This window comes from Aythya ferina (assembly GCF_964211825.1).
Source record: "Aythya ferina genome assembly, chromosome: 14".
Lineage (NCBI taxonomy): Eukaryota > Metazoa > Chordata > Aves > Anseriformes > Anatidae > Aythya > Aythya ferina.
This window is the reverse complement of record NC_140312.1, coordinates 12,278,307-12,292,025: the sequence shown is the minus strand read 5'-3', so window position 1 is coordinate 12,292,025 and position 13,719 is coordinate 12,278,307. Positions and strand designations below refer to the sequence as shown.

At 49.8% G+C, this 13,719-nt stretch overlaps 1 protein-coding gene across 1 annotated transcript in view; it reads left to right on the top strand.

The window, feature by feature from the left end:
• Positions 1 to 56: 56 nt before the first annotated feature.
• Positions 57 to 13,719, top strand: part of DIAPH1 (diaphanous related formin 1) — a 35,410-nt gene continuing 21,747 nt past the window's right edge. Inside the window, exons 1-8 of the mRNA XM_084535929.1 lie at positions 57 to 770; positions 1,414 to 1,739; positions 1,915 to 2,096; positions 2,668 to 2,766; positions 4,316 to 4,422; positions 5,021 to 5,578; positions 5,689 to 5,869; positions 8,064 to 8,311. Coding sequence (XP_084392055.1) covers positions 5,735 to 5,869; positions 8,064 to 8,311 — 383 coding nt within the window. The 5' untranslated portion in view covers positions 57 to 770; positions 1,414 to 1,739; positions 1,915 to 2,096; ... (2 more) ...; positions 5,021 to 5,578; positions 5,689 to 5,734. The remainder of the gene's footprint in view (positions 771 to 1,413; positions 1,740 to 1,914; positions 2,097 to 2,667; positions 2,767 to 4,315; positions 4,423 to 5,020; positions 5,579 to 5,688; positions 5,870 to 8,063; positions 8,312 to 13,719) is intronic.

Below are 13,719 nucleotides of genomic sequence, written 5' to 3'. Positions count from 1 at the left end.
CATTTGTCTGTTTAATGCTCACGCCTTTTGGCTCCCGTACTCTGGTGACTCAAGATGTGTGCGTTGTCCCTGGCAGCGTGGTGTCCTGCGCTGTCTGACCTGTCAAAATGAACGGAGGAGCTCCTCGAGGTGTACACCAGTGTGTGCTCAGCACCGCTGTGCAGCGAGGAGAGCCCTGGGTTCCTGTAAAAAGACCAGTCCAGAGGGCTCATCACCGCTCCTGCTTGTGCCCCTGGTTACAGAGAAAGCAGGTGCCCGCAGAGCTCACATTTCAAAAACAACACACCTTTAAAAACAGATTCTTTGAGTTGCACGCTCTGTGAGAGCTGCTCTTTGCCTCGTGGTATTCCCACAGCCCATGTCAGTGGCTGTTCCTCTCTGGTCCCGCAGCCATGTCCCCATCGCTCCATTATCCCCATTGTGCTGGCGGGTGGTGGGCTCGTGAATGTTCATCTCTGTGTGGGGCCAGGTGGTGGCACAGCGATGCCGTGACCTGCAAAAGGCTCGTCCCACGGTCACAGGCATGCAGTAGGTAAGCAACCCCACACACACCATCTGGAGGCCCAGAGGGCTTTGGCCTCCCCCAGTGCCAGGCCCTCAGAGGCTGGTGGTGCTGGAGACCAGGACTCACCAGAGCCTACAAGCAGCCTGGCTTCCCTCCTGCCACTCCTGAGGCTCCAGCAGCCAGCTTTGTGCTGCAGCTTGGGCTGATCTCAGCCAGCTCCAGTGACAGAGGCGCACCGTGGCTCAGCGCAGGACCTCCAGCTCAGGTAAGGTCTGCTCGTGAAGCCTGCTTTAGCCTCAGCAGCTGTGCATTGCTGCATCTCCAGTCCTCTCAAACACTTTTGCACAATTTGATTTTTGCTTCGTCTGATTGTGGCTGATGATTAAATGCAATGTAATCAATTTCCATTGTTTGCAAGCATGCACTAACTGTCTGCAAGCTTGCACATTGTCCCCTCTTCATTAGATGCCTGTTCGCTGCTGTGTTTGCTGCTGTGTGCTCAGGCTTTCAGGTGAGTCTTTCCTGCTCCTGTCATGGCCCAGCCTCTCTGTTGCAGCATCTGGGCTCTCCTGTTCCTTTTTTTCATCCCAAATCCAGCTCCTGAGGCTGTTCTGCCTCATAAAGAAAGAAGGGGCAGTGCAAAAAGCTGAGCTCTGCTGTGCATTTGTAGCATTTGCATCTCCCTTGGAAGAAACGTGTGGAATAAATGCCTACATGATGTTAGAAATAATAATCAAAAATAATTATTAAAATCATCAATTATAATTAATAGAATTAAACTAATTTTCTTCAGAACACGTAGTTAAGCTGGTCTATTTTTATTCCTTACCTTGCCTTCAGGATCATGTCTAATACCAAAATAGATGAGCACTGTGGTACCCATGCTGTTCCCTATCATTTTGTTTCAGGTTTCCATCAATGGAAGCCCCAAGTCCAGCCTCGGAAGCTTCTCCAGAGCTCGCCTGTGGTGCCAAGAGGGGAGGCAGGGCCCCAGCCTGATTCGGTGAGGACGGTGACAACAGGTTGGTGGCTGATTCCTGCTCCTCACCCTGCCCAGCCATCCCGTGGCATTCAGCTCCAGGAGCTGCTGAGCTCGCTTGGAAGCGACCGAGTGTCCGTGTGGTACTGACAGAAATCTTCATGTCCTCTGAGGAGGGGGAGGCAAGTCACTGGCTGGTCTCTGCCTTTAGTCTGCAGTTAGTGAGAAAACTGGGGGGCTTCAGGCTCCGATCAGGTAATTTAAGAGCTGTTTTCCCCTTGGTGAAGAGAGCTTTGTGCTCATAAAATCTCCTCTTCCAGTTCCTGGAAATGCTGGATTGGGCAATGGTTAATAATTACAGAGCAAGTTTTCCTAGTGGCACACAGAAACTAATGATGCCTTCTTGTTTCTTGTTCGTCTCACCCGGCAGCCTTTGATGTGATCCACGCCCCACACCGTGGGTAGGATTTTCCTGTTTCTGCTCTCCACTGCCCAGTGTGGGCTGGAAGGCAGGCTTCCCTCCTGTTCGTGTTTTTGGAATCAAGAAAACAACAAACTCACCTCTTCCAGGCAAAACACAGCTCTATGAAATCATGTCCGTAGTAGGGGAAGGTAAGTTTTAAAAAACAGGGCTGGGACACTGAGCAATGCTCCCTCCCTTGGGGCTTGGGGCTGTGCCCTGCTCACACGGTGCAGCTGGGCCAGGAGGTTCTGGTGTTCCTGGAGCCTGTCTCCTCCCTGTGTCAGCCTCCTGTCCCCTGCTTGGGCTTGGACAGAGCCAGGACCTTTCCTTCCTTGTTAGTTTGCTTTTTATTTGCTGTTTAAAAGGTTTATTGTAGCTCTTTGGATTATCGTTTTATAGACTAAAATAGAGGAAGCGTCAAGGATTTCTACCTAGGCATTAGATGTCCTTGTACCTTGCTGTAAGCCTTCGGCCTAATCTCGTAATGGTGTATGTTTAATGCTAATTTAATTCAATTAACTTTTAAATCTACAAGATTTGCCCTTGCCCCTGCTATTTCAGGGCTAATTCGCAACAGGTCATAAACTATGTTCCACTGTGCTTTACCAGTTCAAAACAATACACAACCAAAAACGTCTTAGTGCCCGCAGCAGTGAGCCTGTGCCTGCTTTGGGCAGCTCCACACCACAGGGAATTAATTAATTGTGGCCTGATCCTCAGCAGCAGTGCGTGTCTGAGCCCAGTGGCTGCGCCCTGACTCTTCACGGCGGGATGAAGGCGGCTGAAGGCTGGATCCTGTGCGAGCAGGTGTTGGACCAGGTCAGGCATCACCAAAAAGCTACTTGCGAGGTACCCTGCGTGCCTCTGGACGTGGGGGTGCGTGGCTCCTTCCTTGCATGGTCTCGGTGTAGGGTGCTGGGAGGCGATCACCAGCCATGGTGTTTGTGGTCCTGGGGGGAGGCTCACCTGCTGAGGTTTGTATGGTGTTTCTAATTCTGCTTCTAGGTTTTCCCATTAATGTTTTGAAAATGGTTTCCCTTCATAGCTCTGATACCTTTTTTCTTTTTTTTTTTTTTTTATGGCACCTGAATTGCTCATTCTCTTCTAGAAACCCCATAAATAGTTTTCGGGTTTATCTGGGAAGTGGATTGTTCTGACAGTGTTGAGGGGAAAGAGAAAGCAAACTTGCCTCCATAGGCTGAAAGCAGTTTTGGGGTAAAGCCACATCTCTGGCTTCTCCCCCAGTGTATTTTAACTCTCAAATGAGACTACAAATATTGGATAAGTTTAATAGGAGCTGTATCTGGCACCACCCTTGTGTAATAGCATCTGTCCTAAATGGTAAACGGTGCTTTGCTTCTGAGCATGGCTCCAAGAGTTTTACAGCTGCTGTGCTTTTCTTCAGTGGGCTCTTCAGTAATATATTGCACCACAATTATTTGGTTGGTTGCTTACGGAAGCTTTGCGGGAGGACTTCAGAGACGTGGTGGATCGTGCAGTAATTAGGTCAATCTTTAATTGTAGTAAAGGTTCTGCTTTATTTGTCCTCTGTTTCTTCACTTGGTCATCCTCCTTAGCTTGGTTTTACAAGAACAGAAGGAACTATGGAGTTCTGCACCTAGGTACCATGAGGTATCTCTTCACAGTTTTTATATGGTTTCTGAAAGTATTCTTTGTTGTTCAGTAAAAAATGTTTGTCTATTAAGAAATCCCTGATGTGTTATGAGTGTTTTGGGTATTCCTCAATTAGTTTAAAATGGATTCTTAGCAAGAGAGAAGACAGGTGGAGAGGCAGTACCTTATATCGTTAGAGGTGTCAAAGAATGAAAAATAAATTCAGATTTTGAGGAATGGCCCTATTGCCACATACTGGCCTGGAGAGCATACCTTACTAAAAGGCTGATTTTTGATTATGGATGCCCCATCCCTGGAGGTGTTCAAGGCCAGGTTGGATGGGGTCTTGGCCAGCCTGATCTAGTGGATGGCGTCACCCAGTTGGAGCTGGGTGATCTTTAAGGTCCCTTCCAATTCAAGCCATTCTGTGATTCAGATGGCCCCAAACCTTCTTTCAGTAGATGGTAAACGACAGAATCCTCCACATTCTTCCCATGCCTGTATGACTTGCTTTTAAACCTCTTTTTTTCCTCTCTCTTCACCATGTTTCTACTTGGAGAAGTTCTGGCTAGCTTGCTTGCTAGCTCGTCCATCATGGAGAAGCATTTCTATGTTTTTCTTATTTAATTGTGTGGTCTTATTCTCTGAAATCTTTAAAAATTGATTTGGCACGTTTACAAAAGCTTGTCAACAGATACTTCGTTGTAAGAATATTAATGCTTTGTTGCTTTGTCTCCTGCCATGGACCTCACAGTTAGAAGTTGATTGGTGAATGTGTCTCATAAATGATGCCGTACAAGAACGGAGCTGCTCCTGGCTTCACGTGCAAGCACCTTGCCAGGAACATTGAGTGGCTGGTGGGTAAGTCCCTTCACTGATTGTAGTGCAGATGAAACCTGCCCTGTCGATTATGGTTCTAGAGCAAGCCCCACTTCTTCATCCCTGTCCTCACTGGAGCTGTTGGTCATCAAAGCTTTCTGCTTTTTTTCCCCCATGTTTTTTCCTCGAGCTGAGCTGTTTGTTGTCTTGGTGTTTGTTTTCTGCTCCCACCCCTACCCTGCACACAGGACAGGGCTCCAGGCTACTGTTCACTACCCTCTTTGGGCCATGCCTGCCCCTGGCTTGAGGCACAGCGATGCCACTTGTATCAGATCCAGGATGCTGCTGTGTCTGGGCTGGGAGCGCTGCCAGGGTTTAGTGTTTTTATTGACAGCAGCTTCCAAAAGAAGCCAATATCTTGCAGTGTCCTCCCACAGGGAAGGGCAAGTCAGTCTGCAGGCAGAGGTGCTGCAGTAGCAGTATGAGAGTGGGCAGATGGGGTTTGCTGGCAGGGGCAGAGCATGGCCCCGCAGGGAGTGGTGGGGGGCATTGTGGGCTTGTGGCAATACTGCAGAAAGAAAAGGGGAATGTGTTTACAACAGTGTTTTTCTATTTGTCTTTCCCTTCCTTTCCTTTTTAGGTAACTGAATTGATAAACCAGATGAAGCCAGAGTGGTGGAACTGGAGAAAATGGGTTTTGGTGAGGTTGGATAACAGCTAGGATAGCAGGAATCAAAATGAAGCCTGTTGTACCCGATGCTGGACTACAAGTGCTGCCAGTCACTCCTGCTTAATTAATTACTGCTGTACATGTTATGCTTGACCTCTCTGAGGAAGAGCATGTGTTTGCATCTTAATTAACAAAAATGTTGCATCTGTCACAATGAGGGAAAACAACATCTGAGCTGTGGGCATGGGGCTTCCCTGTCTTGAGCTCACAGCCAGTCAGACAGTCACCTGCAATTTGACAGGAAACTGAAGCTGTGGTGGAATGTAATTGAAAAATACAGTTCCTGTCACTGCCAGGTGAGCAGCAGTCTCCAGGCTGTGCCAAATCTGACTTCTTCCCATCAAGCAAGGTGTTGCTGCACCAGTGTATGTGATCTGGGAAACCTGGGGTCCATCCCTACTGGAGTGGAGATCAGCTATGAGTTATTTTGGCCTCTTGGATTAGATAGCTAATCTGCATGATGGCCAGGTGGTTGAGGTTTTAGAGGTTTTGGAGAGCAAAAATAGGATGCCCCCCTCCCTATCCATACATATTCCTTGTACATCCCTGCTCAGCCCATCTGTTCGTTGCCTCTGCAGCTGGACCCAGAACTGACTGACTGCACAGCAAGAGCTGCAAATCCAAATGAAGAGGATGAAAAGGGACTTCATGGAGCAAGTACTTGATGCACGTGGTGAGGAGATCCCAGAGGTGAAGAAACAGCAAGTGGCTGAGGAGAAGCAGGAACTGGAAAGGAAATTCTCCTGTTTGAGTGAGGAGGTACATCATGGGCTTGGGGCATGGGCTGGTAAGTTGGGAGTGGGTTACAGTGAGACCAAGCTCTGGTCCTCTGTGCAGGAGGAGAAATAATGATGAGTCCACTGGTCAGTGATATTGATGGACTGCCCTCAGGATGCCCTAACCCACCTCTGCTTTAGCAGGTGGATTTAGGGGAAAGATGAAGAGGCTGAATGGTGCTGGGCTGCTTCTAGCTGCTTGCAGTTTCCCTTTTCTCTTAACAGTAGCCATAGACCTGAGGCAAAAAGGATCAGTCCGCAGATGACTACTTCATTTCTCCCTTGTCCAGATGTCTTTGGGTAGGCATTCTCTGAGTTGAGTCTTGCCCTGCTCTTCTGTTCCACAGGCAGCTCTGTAGTTTTGATGTGCGCTGAAAGGGTTTGAATCACACATTTAACATGAATAATGTTGTCTGTCTTGAATATTGTATTTTGTTGAGCACTCCCCTCACACACTTATTCCAGCCCAGCATCTCTCAGCTCTGAGCTGCAGTGACCTGGCTTCTGTGGGACAGGCCCTCGTGTCTTGGCTTTTCCACAGACACCCAGCCTCCTCCAGAAGTTGCTAAGCATATTCTAAAGGTTGTGCTTTTTTTCCTCTCTGTATTATCAAAGAAAAAGCATGGGAGGCTTGCTCCTAAGACTGCCATGCTCTCCTTCCTCTGTGTGAGGAGGAAAAAAGCAGAAATGCGGTGGGTGTCTGGCAAGGAGCCACATTTCAGTGTCCTCAGCTCCTGTGGATGCACCGAAGGCTGCGCTTTGCCTGGAGCACTGGCAGGCTGTGCACACTTGGGTTTGCTCTCTGCTTTCAATGCAGACGCTTCTGCCTCCTAAATCCTTTGTCTGATAAAAAAAAAAAAAAAAAAAAAAAAACAAAATGCGTGCTGTTCTTTGGAAATGTATCGACTTTATCGGCAAGAGAAACAGGGAGCAAGATAAAGCCCGTGGCAGTTATCCAAAGCAAGCAGTCTTGAAATGGAAACTTTATTGAAATCCCTTTCTTGGTGACAATGCGCTTTTGTAAGCGACTGCTCTGTTGGAGGAGAGGAAGAAAAACATCTCTGTTACTGAGTTTCCTCACTCTGGCTGTTTACCTTGGAGAAGATGAGAACAGATCTGAGCGAGGGCAGCGTTCGGCTCGCTGCAGCTTGGGCTGCCTCGGACTGGCAGCGGGCTGTGGCAGACCTTGGCTGAGGCTGGGGACTGCAGGACAGAGGCTTCATCAGGCTTGTGCTAGCTGATACCTGTGTCAGGTCAAAAGCTAAGGGAGATCAGGAGGGGAGATGGTGGAAAGGGGTCCAGCTGTCCAGGAGAAGGCCTGGCAGGGTCTCTGGTAGGTGAGACAGCAAGGGCTGCAGGCTGGCAGTGGTGTGGACATGAGCACAAGAGCACAGGTTCTGGCTGTCCTGCAGATCCCTTGTCCCAGTCCAAAGGCAGGTGCTTTGGGGAAAAGCAGGGACTTTGGGAAGAAATGCCCCTCAAGTGATTTCTTCTCTAAGACTTTTTTGTTTCAGGATATTTTTCTCATCTGTACACAACAAGTCAGTACAAGTGCTGGGCTATTAATCACCGTTATTTCTGCTTCAGCTCATAACTCAGAGCCTCAGTGCAGTTACTGAGTCTCTGCAGGAGCCTTTTTGTTCACACCTGCATAGAATTTCTTCCCTTTTTATATTCACTGGCATTAGGATCAGCAGATGGGGAGAAATCTCCATTCTGTTTGCACTCTTTTACAGAGCATATCTAGCAGGCTGCTGTTTGACATCCATAGGCATGAGTTGCTGGGGGGTTACTTTTATTTATTTATATATATTGAGGCAGACCTATAAACCACCACACCTGAGACCCGTTTCAACCACTGATTTCTGGGGGCACTGTTATGCTTCCTGCTGTAGCCTGCCAGCCAGACCTCTTTGGTGGTCACCCTGCTGCAGGGATGCATCTTTCCCTGCACCAGCTCCTGGGAAGAGGATTCCCAGCCCCTAAGTGATCATGCAGGTCACCTACAGTGCTGCCTTCTGCTCTCATGTGTCATTGAGAAGGGAATGTGATGGCATCTTGTGATGGAAAGAACAGGAATTTGAGATCACGTTTCCCAAGTGATCTGTCCTCATGTTTGGTGCCTTTTGCTCTGTGACACTGAGCTCTTCACCGTGTTCTCCATGTTTCTGCTTTAGGTCAATGGGCTGAAAAAAAAAGAACTTGAGGACGCCAAGAGAGAAATGGCTCCTGCTGCTGCACTTCCAGGCACTGTGGGGATTGTCCAGCCACCACCAGCACCTCTGCAGCCTCCACCAAGAGTGGCCGTTCTCCCCCCTTCAGCTGGCCTTGGATTCAGGGCAGACTCCGCACCTCGGGTGCGTCCATGGGGATCGTCCCTACAGCGGGTTTGTGAGCCAGCAGAACGGCTGCAGAGACCAAATTGGTAAGACCTGCCTGTAAAGGCTGCCTTGCACCTTTCACTCAAGCAAACTCCTCCTTCCTTGTGTTTCACATCACCCTTTTTGAGGCTTTTAATGGCACTGCTTCCTACAGTCTATAGGAAAGTGTTTTCTGCAGAGGGAGGTGATTTCATCACAACTTCTGTGTGCAGAGAGGGTGAGGCGGAGCAGCACAGAGAGCAGAAATCCTTGGTGACTCTGGGGATTGCAGGTGGGCCAGATGCCCTTTGCAGCGTGACGTGCTCCTTTCCATGTGTTAAGACAAGAGGTGCAGACTGTTCCTTAGCCTGTAGCCACTGATGAATGCGCTCTGGTATGTAATTAAGTTCATATTTCTGGTGTTAACTGAAGGCTTTCAGCCTTCTGTCCTGCAGAAAGTGTTCTGAGGTGGCTTTGTGATAGTTCCCCGTTCAATAATCCCAGCTATATTAATATGGAAGCAGCAGGTAACCACACTGCTTGATAAAAGTACATAACGTGGTGATGGTAAAGAGAGCCCAGCATCTGGTTGTGTGGTTCTGGGCTGTCTCTTGCCAGGACTCTGCTGGCTCCTTGTAGGGATCTGGATCCCCTACCTGGAGGGAGGCTGGGCTAGCTCTGTACCTGCAGCCAGGTGCCCACCTCCCATCTGCAGGCCCTCCAGTTTGCAGCCTGCTGGTTTGTGCTTTCCTCTGCCACCTTTTGAAGGCTCTGGTGGGCTCAGATGTCTTCATCGCTGGCCTGAGGTGTGTCAGCTGTGTGAGAGTTGGCTTAATAAGCTGTCAGTACTTAGTAAGATCTCGAGAAGGTTTTGGAAGCCCTTCAGAACAGCCAGATCCTCTCCAGCCAGGAGTTTCCTGGCTCTGTGCCTACGTCTTGGTGTGACTTGAAGCAGATTGTGAGGCAGAGCAGGAGTCAGCTGTAGGCAGTGTTCATGCTGGTGGCAGAGGACAGGCTGTGCAGTGATGAACTCCATGGCAGGACCAACAACAGGGGAAGACAGCAGTCAGCCTTCCTCAGGAGTCTGTGCAGTAGCTGGAGATGGTCCAGGCTGCACTAGCTGGGCTTACTGGCCAGAAAACGGGTGAGAGAAGTGAGGTCCTTGCACTGCTTTGAGCTAGAGCTGACTGAGTAATATCTCCTGTCCACCATGAGCCTCCCCTGGGCTTTTGTTATTTCCCTTCCTTTGTGCATGGGGAAGAACTGCAGGAGCCAGGCAGCTGCACGAGCACACTGCCTGGGCAGAGGGAGCCTGCCATGCCTGTGCTCTCTGCCCTCTGCTCCTCCTGGAGCTCCAGCCCTGCCCTTTGCAGGGAGCTTGTCCCCATCCTCACCGCAGGGTTTGTAGCTGTGTTCTGTCCTGATGCTTCGGGCAGGCCCTGAGCCCCTGCGGTAGAGGGGATGCATAAATGTGAGGGCTGGAAGGTGGTGAGCACAGACAGCTCCCTTATGTGCATCACAGGGTGGATGTGAGGAAGAGGCTCCTGCCTTTGAGCTTCCCTTCTCTCTTAAAACGACCTTGGTCATGGGAAGGGAGCTGCATATTCCTCAGAGACCTGTTCTTCCCCAGACACACATCCTGACATCCACAGGCCAGGCCTCAGCAGAGAGCAGGCTGCCTTGCAGTGGCCACCAGGTGGTGCTTGCAGTCTGGATGCAGCCCCTTTTCCTAATGCTTCCTTCCATAAATTCCTAATGCTTCCTTCTGTGACTTCCTGGCTTCCCCAGCACATCTCAGCCTCTCTGGGCAGGTGATGTTTGCTCTGATATCCAGGAATTTGTAATATCAGATCCAGAGCACGCAAACGTGCTGCAAGGCTGTGGCACATCATCTCAACTGTTTTGTTCCACATGCACAGGCAGGAGTAGGGACAGGGAAGGGCCAGGGAAGCTTCTGGGGGCAGCAGGCAGCTTGTTGTGCTACCTGTGCCTTGCTGGGGCTGTGTGTAGGGTTGTGTTTAGTCTCTTAAATGGCTGCAGCATCAGCTGGGGATAGTTTTCCACTCTGTCTGCCCAGTAACACAAAAGGCATTGTGCATCCTATCCACATTCTGCCTTTTGGCATCAATGCAAGAGGATGTTTAGCTTCCAGGTTACTCTGCTGTTCTGGAGTTCACAGTGATAGGGAAGGACCTGGAAATTCCCAGGCAGAAATGATATCTGCCTGTGTTTCTGGAAGCATCTGTGCTTTCTCATCTTCCCTCTGCTGCCCAGTGCCTCATCCCTTACCCAGCCTGGCTGTAGGCGGGTCTGTAAGCAGTTATTGAATCCTGCAGGGCTGGCTGTGTATGGGGTTAACAGCCCGTGCAGCGTGGGCATCTCTGGAATGCTGATCTCAGGGTCTGCTCGGCTCCCACATGCTGAAGGAGCACAAAATTTAACAGCCTTCATGAGCTCCCATTGCTCTCAGTGCCTGTTAAGGACCCTATTAGCTTCTGAGCACAGCTTAAATTAATTGGGCCCAGAGTTAGCCCCAGGCCCTGCACCATTTCTGCTCTGCTGAGCAACTGGGAGCCGGGGGTGGCATGGGAAATTAATGAGGTGGTTTGTGTCCCCCACACTGGGAGCCATGCCAGGCCCCAAAATACAGCACACCAGGGTTTGTCAACCTTGCTGTTGCTCTCAGCCCTTGGGCTCTTAAGCAGAAGCTGTGGTACAAGCTGGGAGAAGGTCTGTGCATCTTCCTGAAGGGAAAATCCTTATTGCTTTAGGTCTGTACCCTGTCATTTATTCTCATAATTAATGGGACTGCCTCACTGGGACCCTTGCCCTTTCTTCAGCTGTGCTGGGATGGGTCATTTGCATCTCTGCTCTGCCTTAGTTTTCCTTCCTCCTAATTACGCAGAGCAAGCACAACTAGCTAGCCTAGCCAAATAGAGAGAAAGCCCTGTGAAAGGGACCACGGATGAAGTGTAGGGATGAGATGCCCTCCAAAACTGAGGGAGCTCCTGTCTGTAGGAGCAGAATTTGGGACCCTGCGTGGTCAGGGCAGAGCAGTGGCGGGGGTCACCCCGCATCTTGCTGCTGCCAGGAGCTTGTACCTAATTTTTCAGAGGACATTAGAGCATTCTGGCCTAAATATGCTGTCATGCCTTCAGAAACAGACCTGGAAATGCTGTCACTAGGTTTCCAGCCCAGTTTTCAGGATGGCTCTGGATGCCCTCCCCTGTGTGGCTGCGCTCAGCCTGTCTGAGCAGGGGAAGCTGTAGTCAGCACTCCCTGGTGCTGCCAGGGCCTGGTTTTGGTGCATGCTGCCCAGCTACACCTGGTCTTTGTGCCCTAAAGCATCTTTCCCACCCTCTCCACCCCTTGGAAGGAGGTGAGACCTGCCATGCCTGGGCTGTGTTAGTACCCAGAAGACTGGCACATTTTCAGGCTAGTCACACTGGTGTCATCTTCTCTGCTCCCCAGACTCTCAGCCCTACAAGAGATGGGATGGGGAGAAGTGCTTGGCAGTCATCTCCCCTCATGCTGGGTGTGACAGGAATGTAATGGGAGCAGACGGTCTCCTTGGAAGTTTTCACAGGAGAAGAGTAGGGACCAGTATGGCCAAGCATCCCCTACAGATGTCCTGGAACAGTTTCAGGGAGTAGTAGCATGTTCTGGTGATCCTCTGCTACAAAACTGACATAGGAACGGGGCTGGCCTGCCTGATTCTGGAGGTGCAGTGCCACGTGTGTGCTGTGTCTGCTCTCCAGCACCAGAAGCAGTTTGGTGCTTTGCTCCAGGGCCAACCCTAGCTGCTCTGGCTGCTGATGGCCCAGCATCTGCCTGTGTGATGCCACCAGCTGTAGGGAGAGCAAGACTTTGCTGTGAGGCCACTTGACGCTGCCTCTCCATCAGCAGCAACTCGTTCTGTTGCTCTGCGGTGTCCCCAGACTTCAGTCACAGCAGCTGCTCGCACTGGAAGCATCCACTTTGTGTTTCCCTTCTTGGTTTATAGGCTGAGAGCTGCTCTTCTGAATGTCCTTTTTATTTTTTTAATTTAAATTAAGCTTTGTAGTTTGAGCCTATAGGACTCAGAAGCCTGGCAAACTGTTGCCTCAGAAATGACCTGTGAGGACAACATGGGTGTTTTCTGACGATCTGCACTCTGATGTATGGGTCTTTGGGACAGGTAGGGTGGCACCCTGTGTTACTGCAGCTGAGCTGGGGGTTGTTTGTCCTGGTGGTGGTATTATTTAAGTTTTAAACTTTAAAAATCTGTTAGCAATTCAGGTCACAGTGCAGATCTGCTTTTGGACACCAGGTGGCACATGGATCTCTTGCTTTCAATGGAGGCTTTGTCCCCATGCTGCAGCATGGTGTTTACAAACATAATTCAGGGACTTAGGGCAAATTTCCAGTCCTGGATGCGGATTTTTAGGGGGAGCAGGGCCCTGGCTGTGCTTCCTGTGAGAGGTCTGGTGGTTGTTGCACCCTGCAGAGCCTGTCAGAGGCAGGTTTCTTGCTCTGCTGTTACCAGGCTGTGCAGGAGCAGAATTTATTCACCAAAACAAGCAAGTGCCCCTCCTGGGTCACTTCTATGCTGGCCACACACACCCCAGCACGTGTTTGTGGCCAGCTTGGCCACCAGAGTGTGGTGCTCTGCCTCAGGTGTGGCAGAGCAGCCCTGTTACCCAGAGGTTCCTTCCACATTGGCACTTTTTCTTACTTTATGTGATTTTTTTTTTTTTTTTTTTTATACCCTCCAGCCACAGGGAGCTGTGCTTGCCCAGGCTGTACAGATAACACAGCGTGGGCCGGAGGTTCAGCCTCAGGTATGGGCTGGGGGCTTCAGTCTCAGGTACACTGCTGCAAATAATGCATTCGAGCACGCACAGTCGCTTTCTGTATTAGGCTGTTTTCTGAGCTAAAAAGCTTGTGGGAAAAGTTCCTTCTGTATTTATCTGTTTTATTTTCTGCTAGGAGTAATATAGAGAGGCAGGAGGCAGTGATACTGAAAGATTCAGAGCTTTGCTAGAAATCAGAGGCTCATTAGCTCCAAGGCCAGATCCGCAAAGGTATTCAGCTCCTAATACATGGAAATGTAATGTCCCATTACAGTTGGAGGGACTTCAAACACCCAGCAAGGAGGCAAGGCCATGAATACCTGATGTACATACCAAACCCAAGTTTGTTCTAAGAATGAAACTGTTTCTCTCTGAAAATGCCCAGCACTTTTGAGCAAGATAACTTTTTAACAAAATGGCTTTTTAACCAGAAGCTAGCTGGTGTGTCCAGGCACTCACAGATACAGTAAAGCTTCCCCACATGCTCTTTATACATCCTCAGATTTGCAGGACATTGTGAGGCTTTGCTTCCCCTGCTCACACGTGCCTTACTGCAGGTAGCTGGGGCATGTTGTCTGCCCTAACCAAAACCTCCCTTCTCCTTTTTCAGCCCAGACCTCTGGATCTAGTAAAGCAGAGGC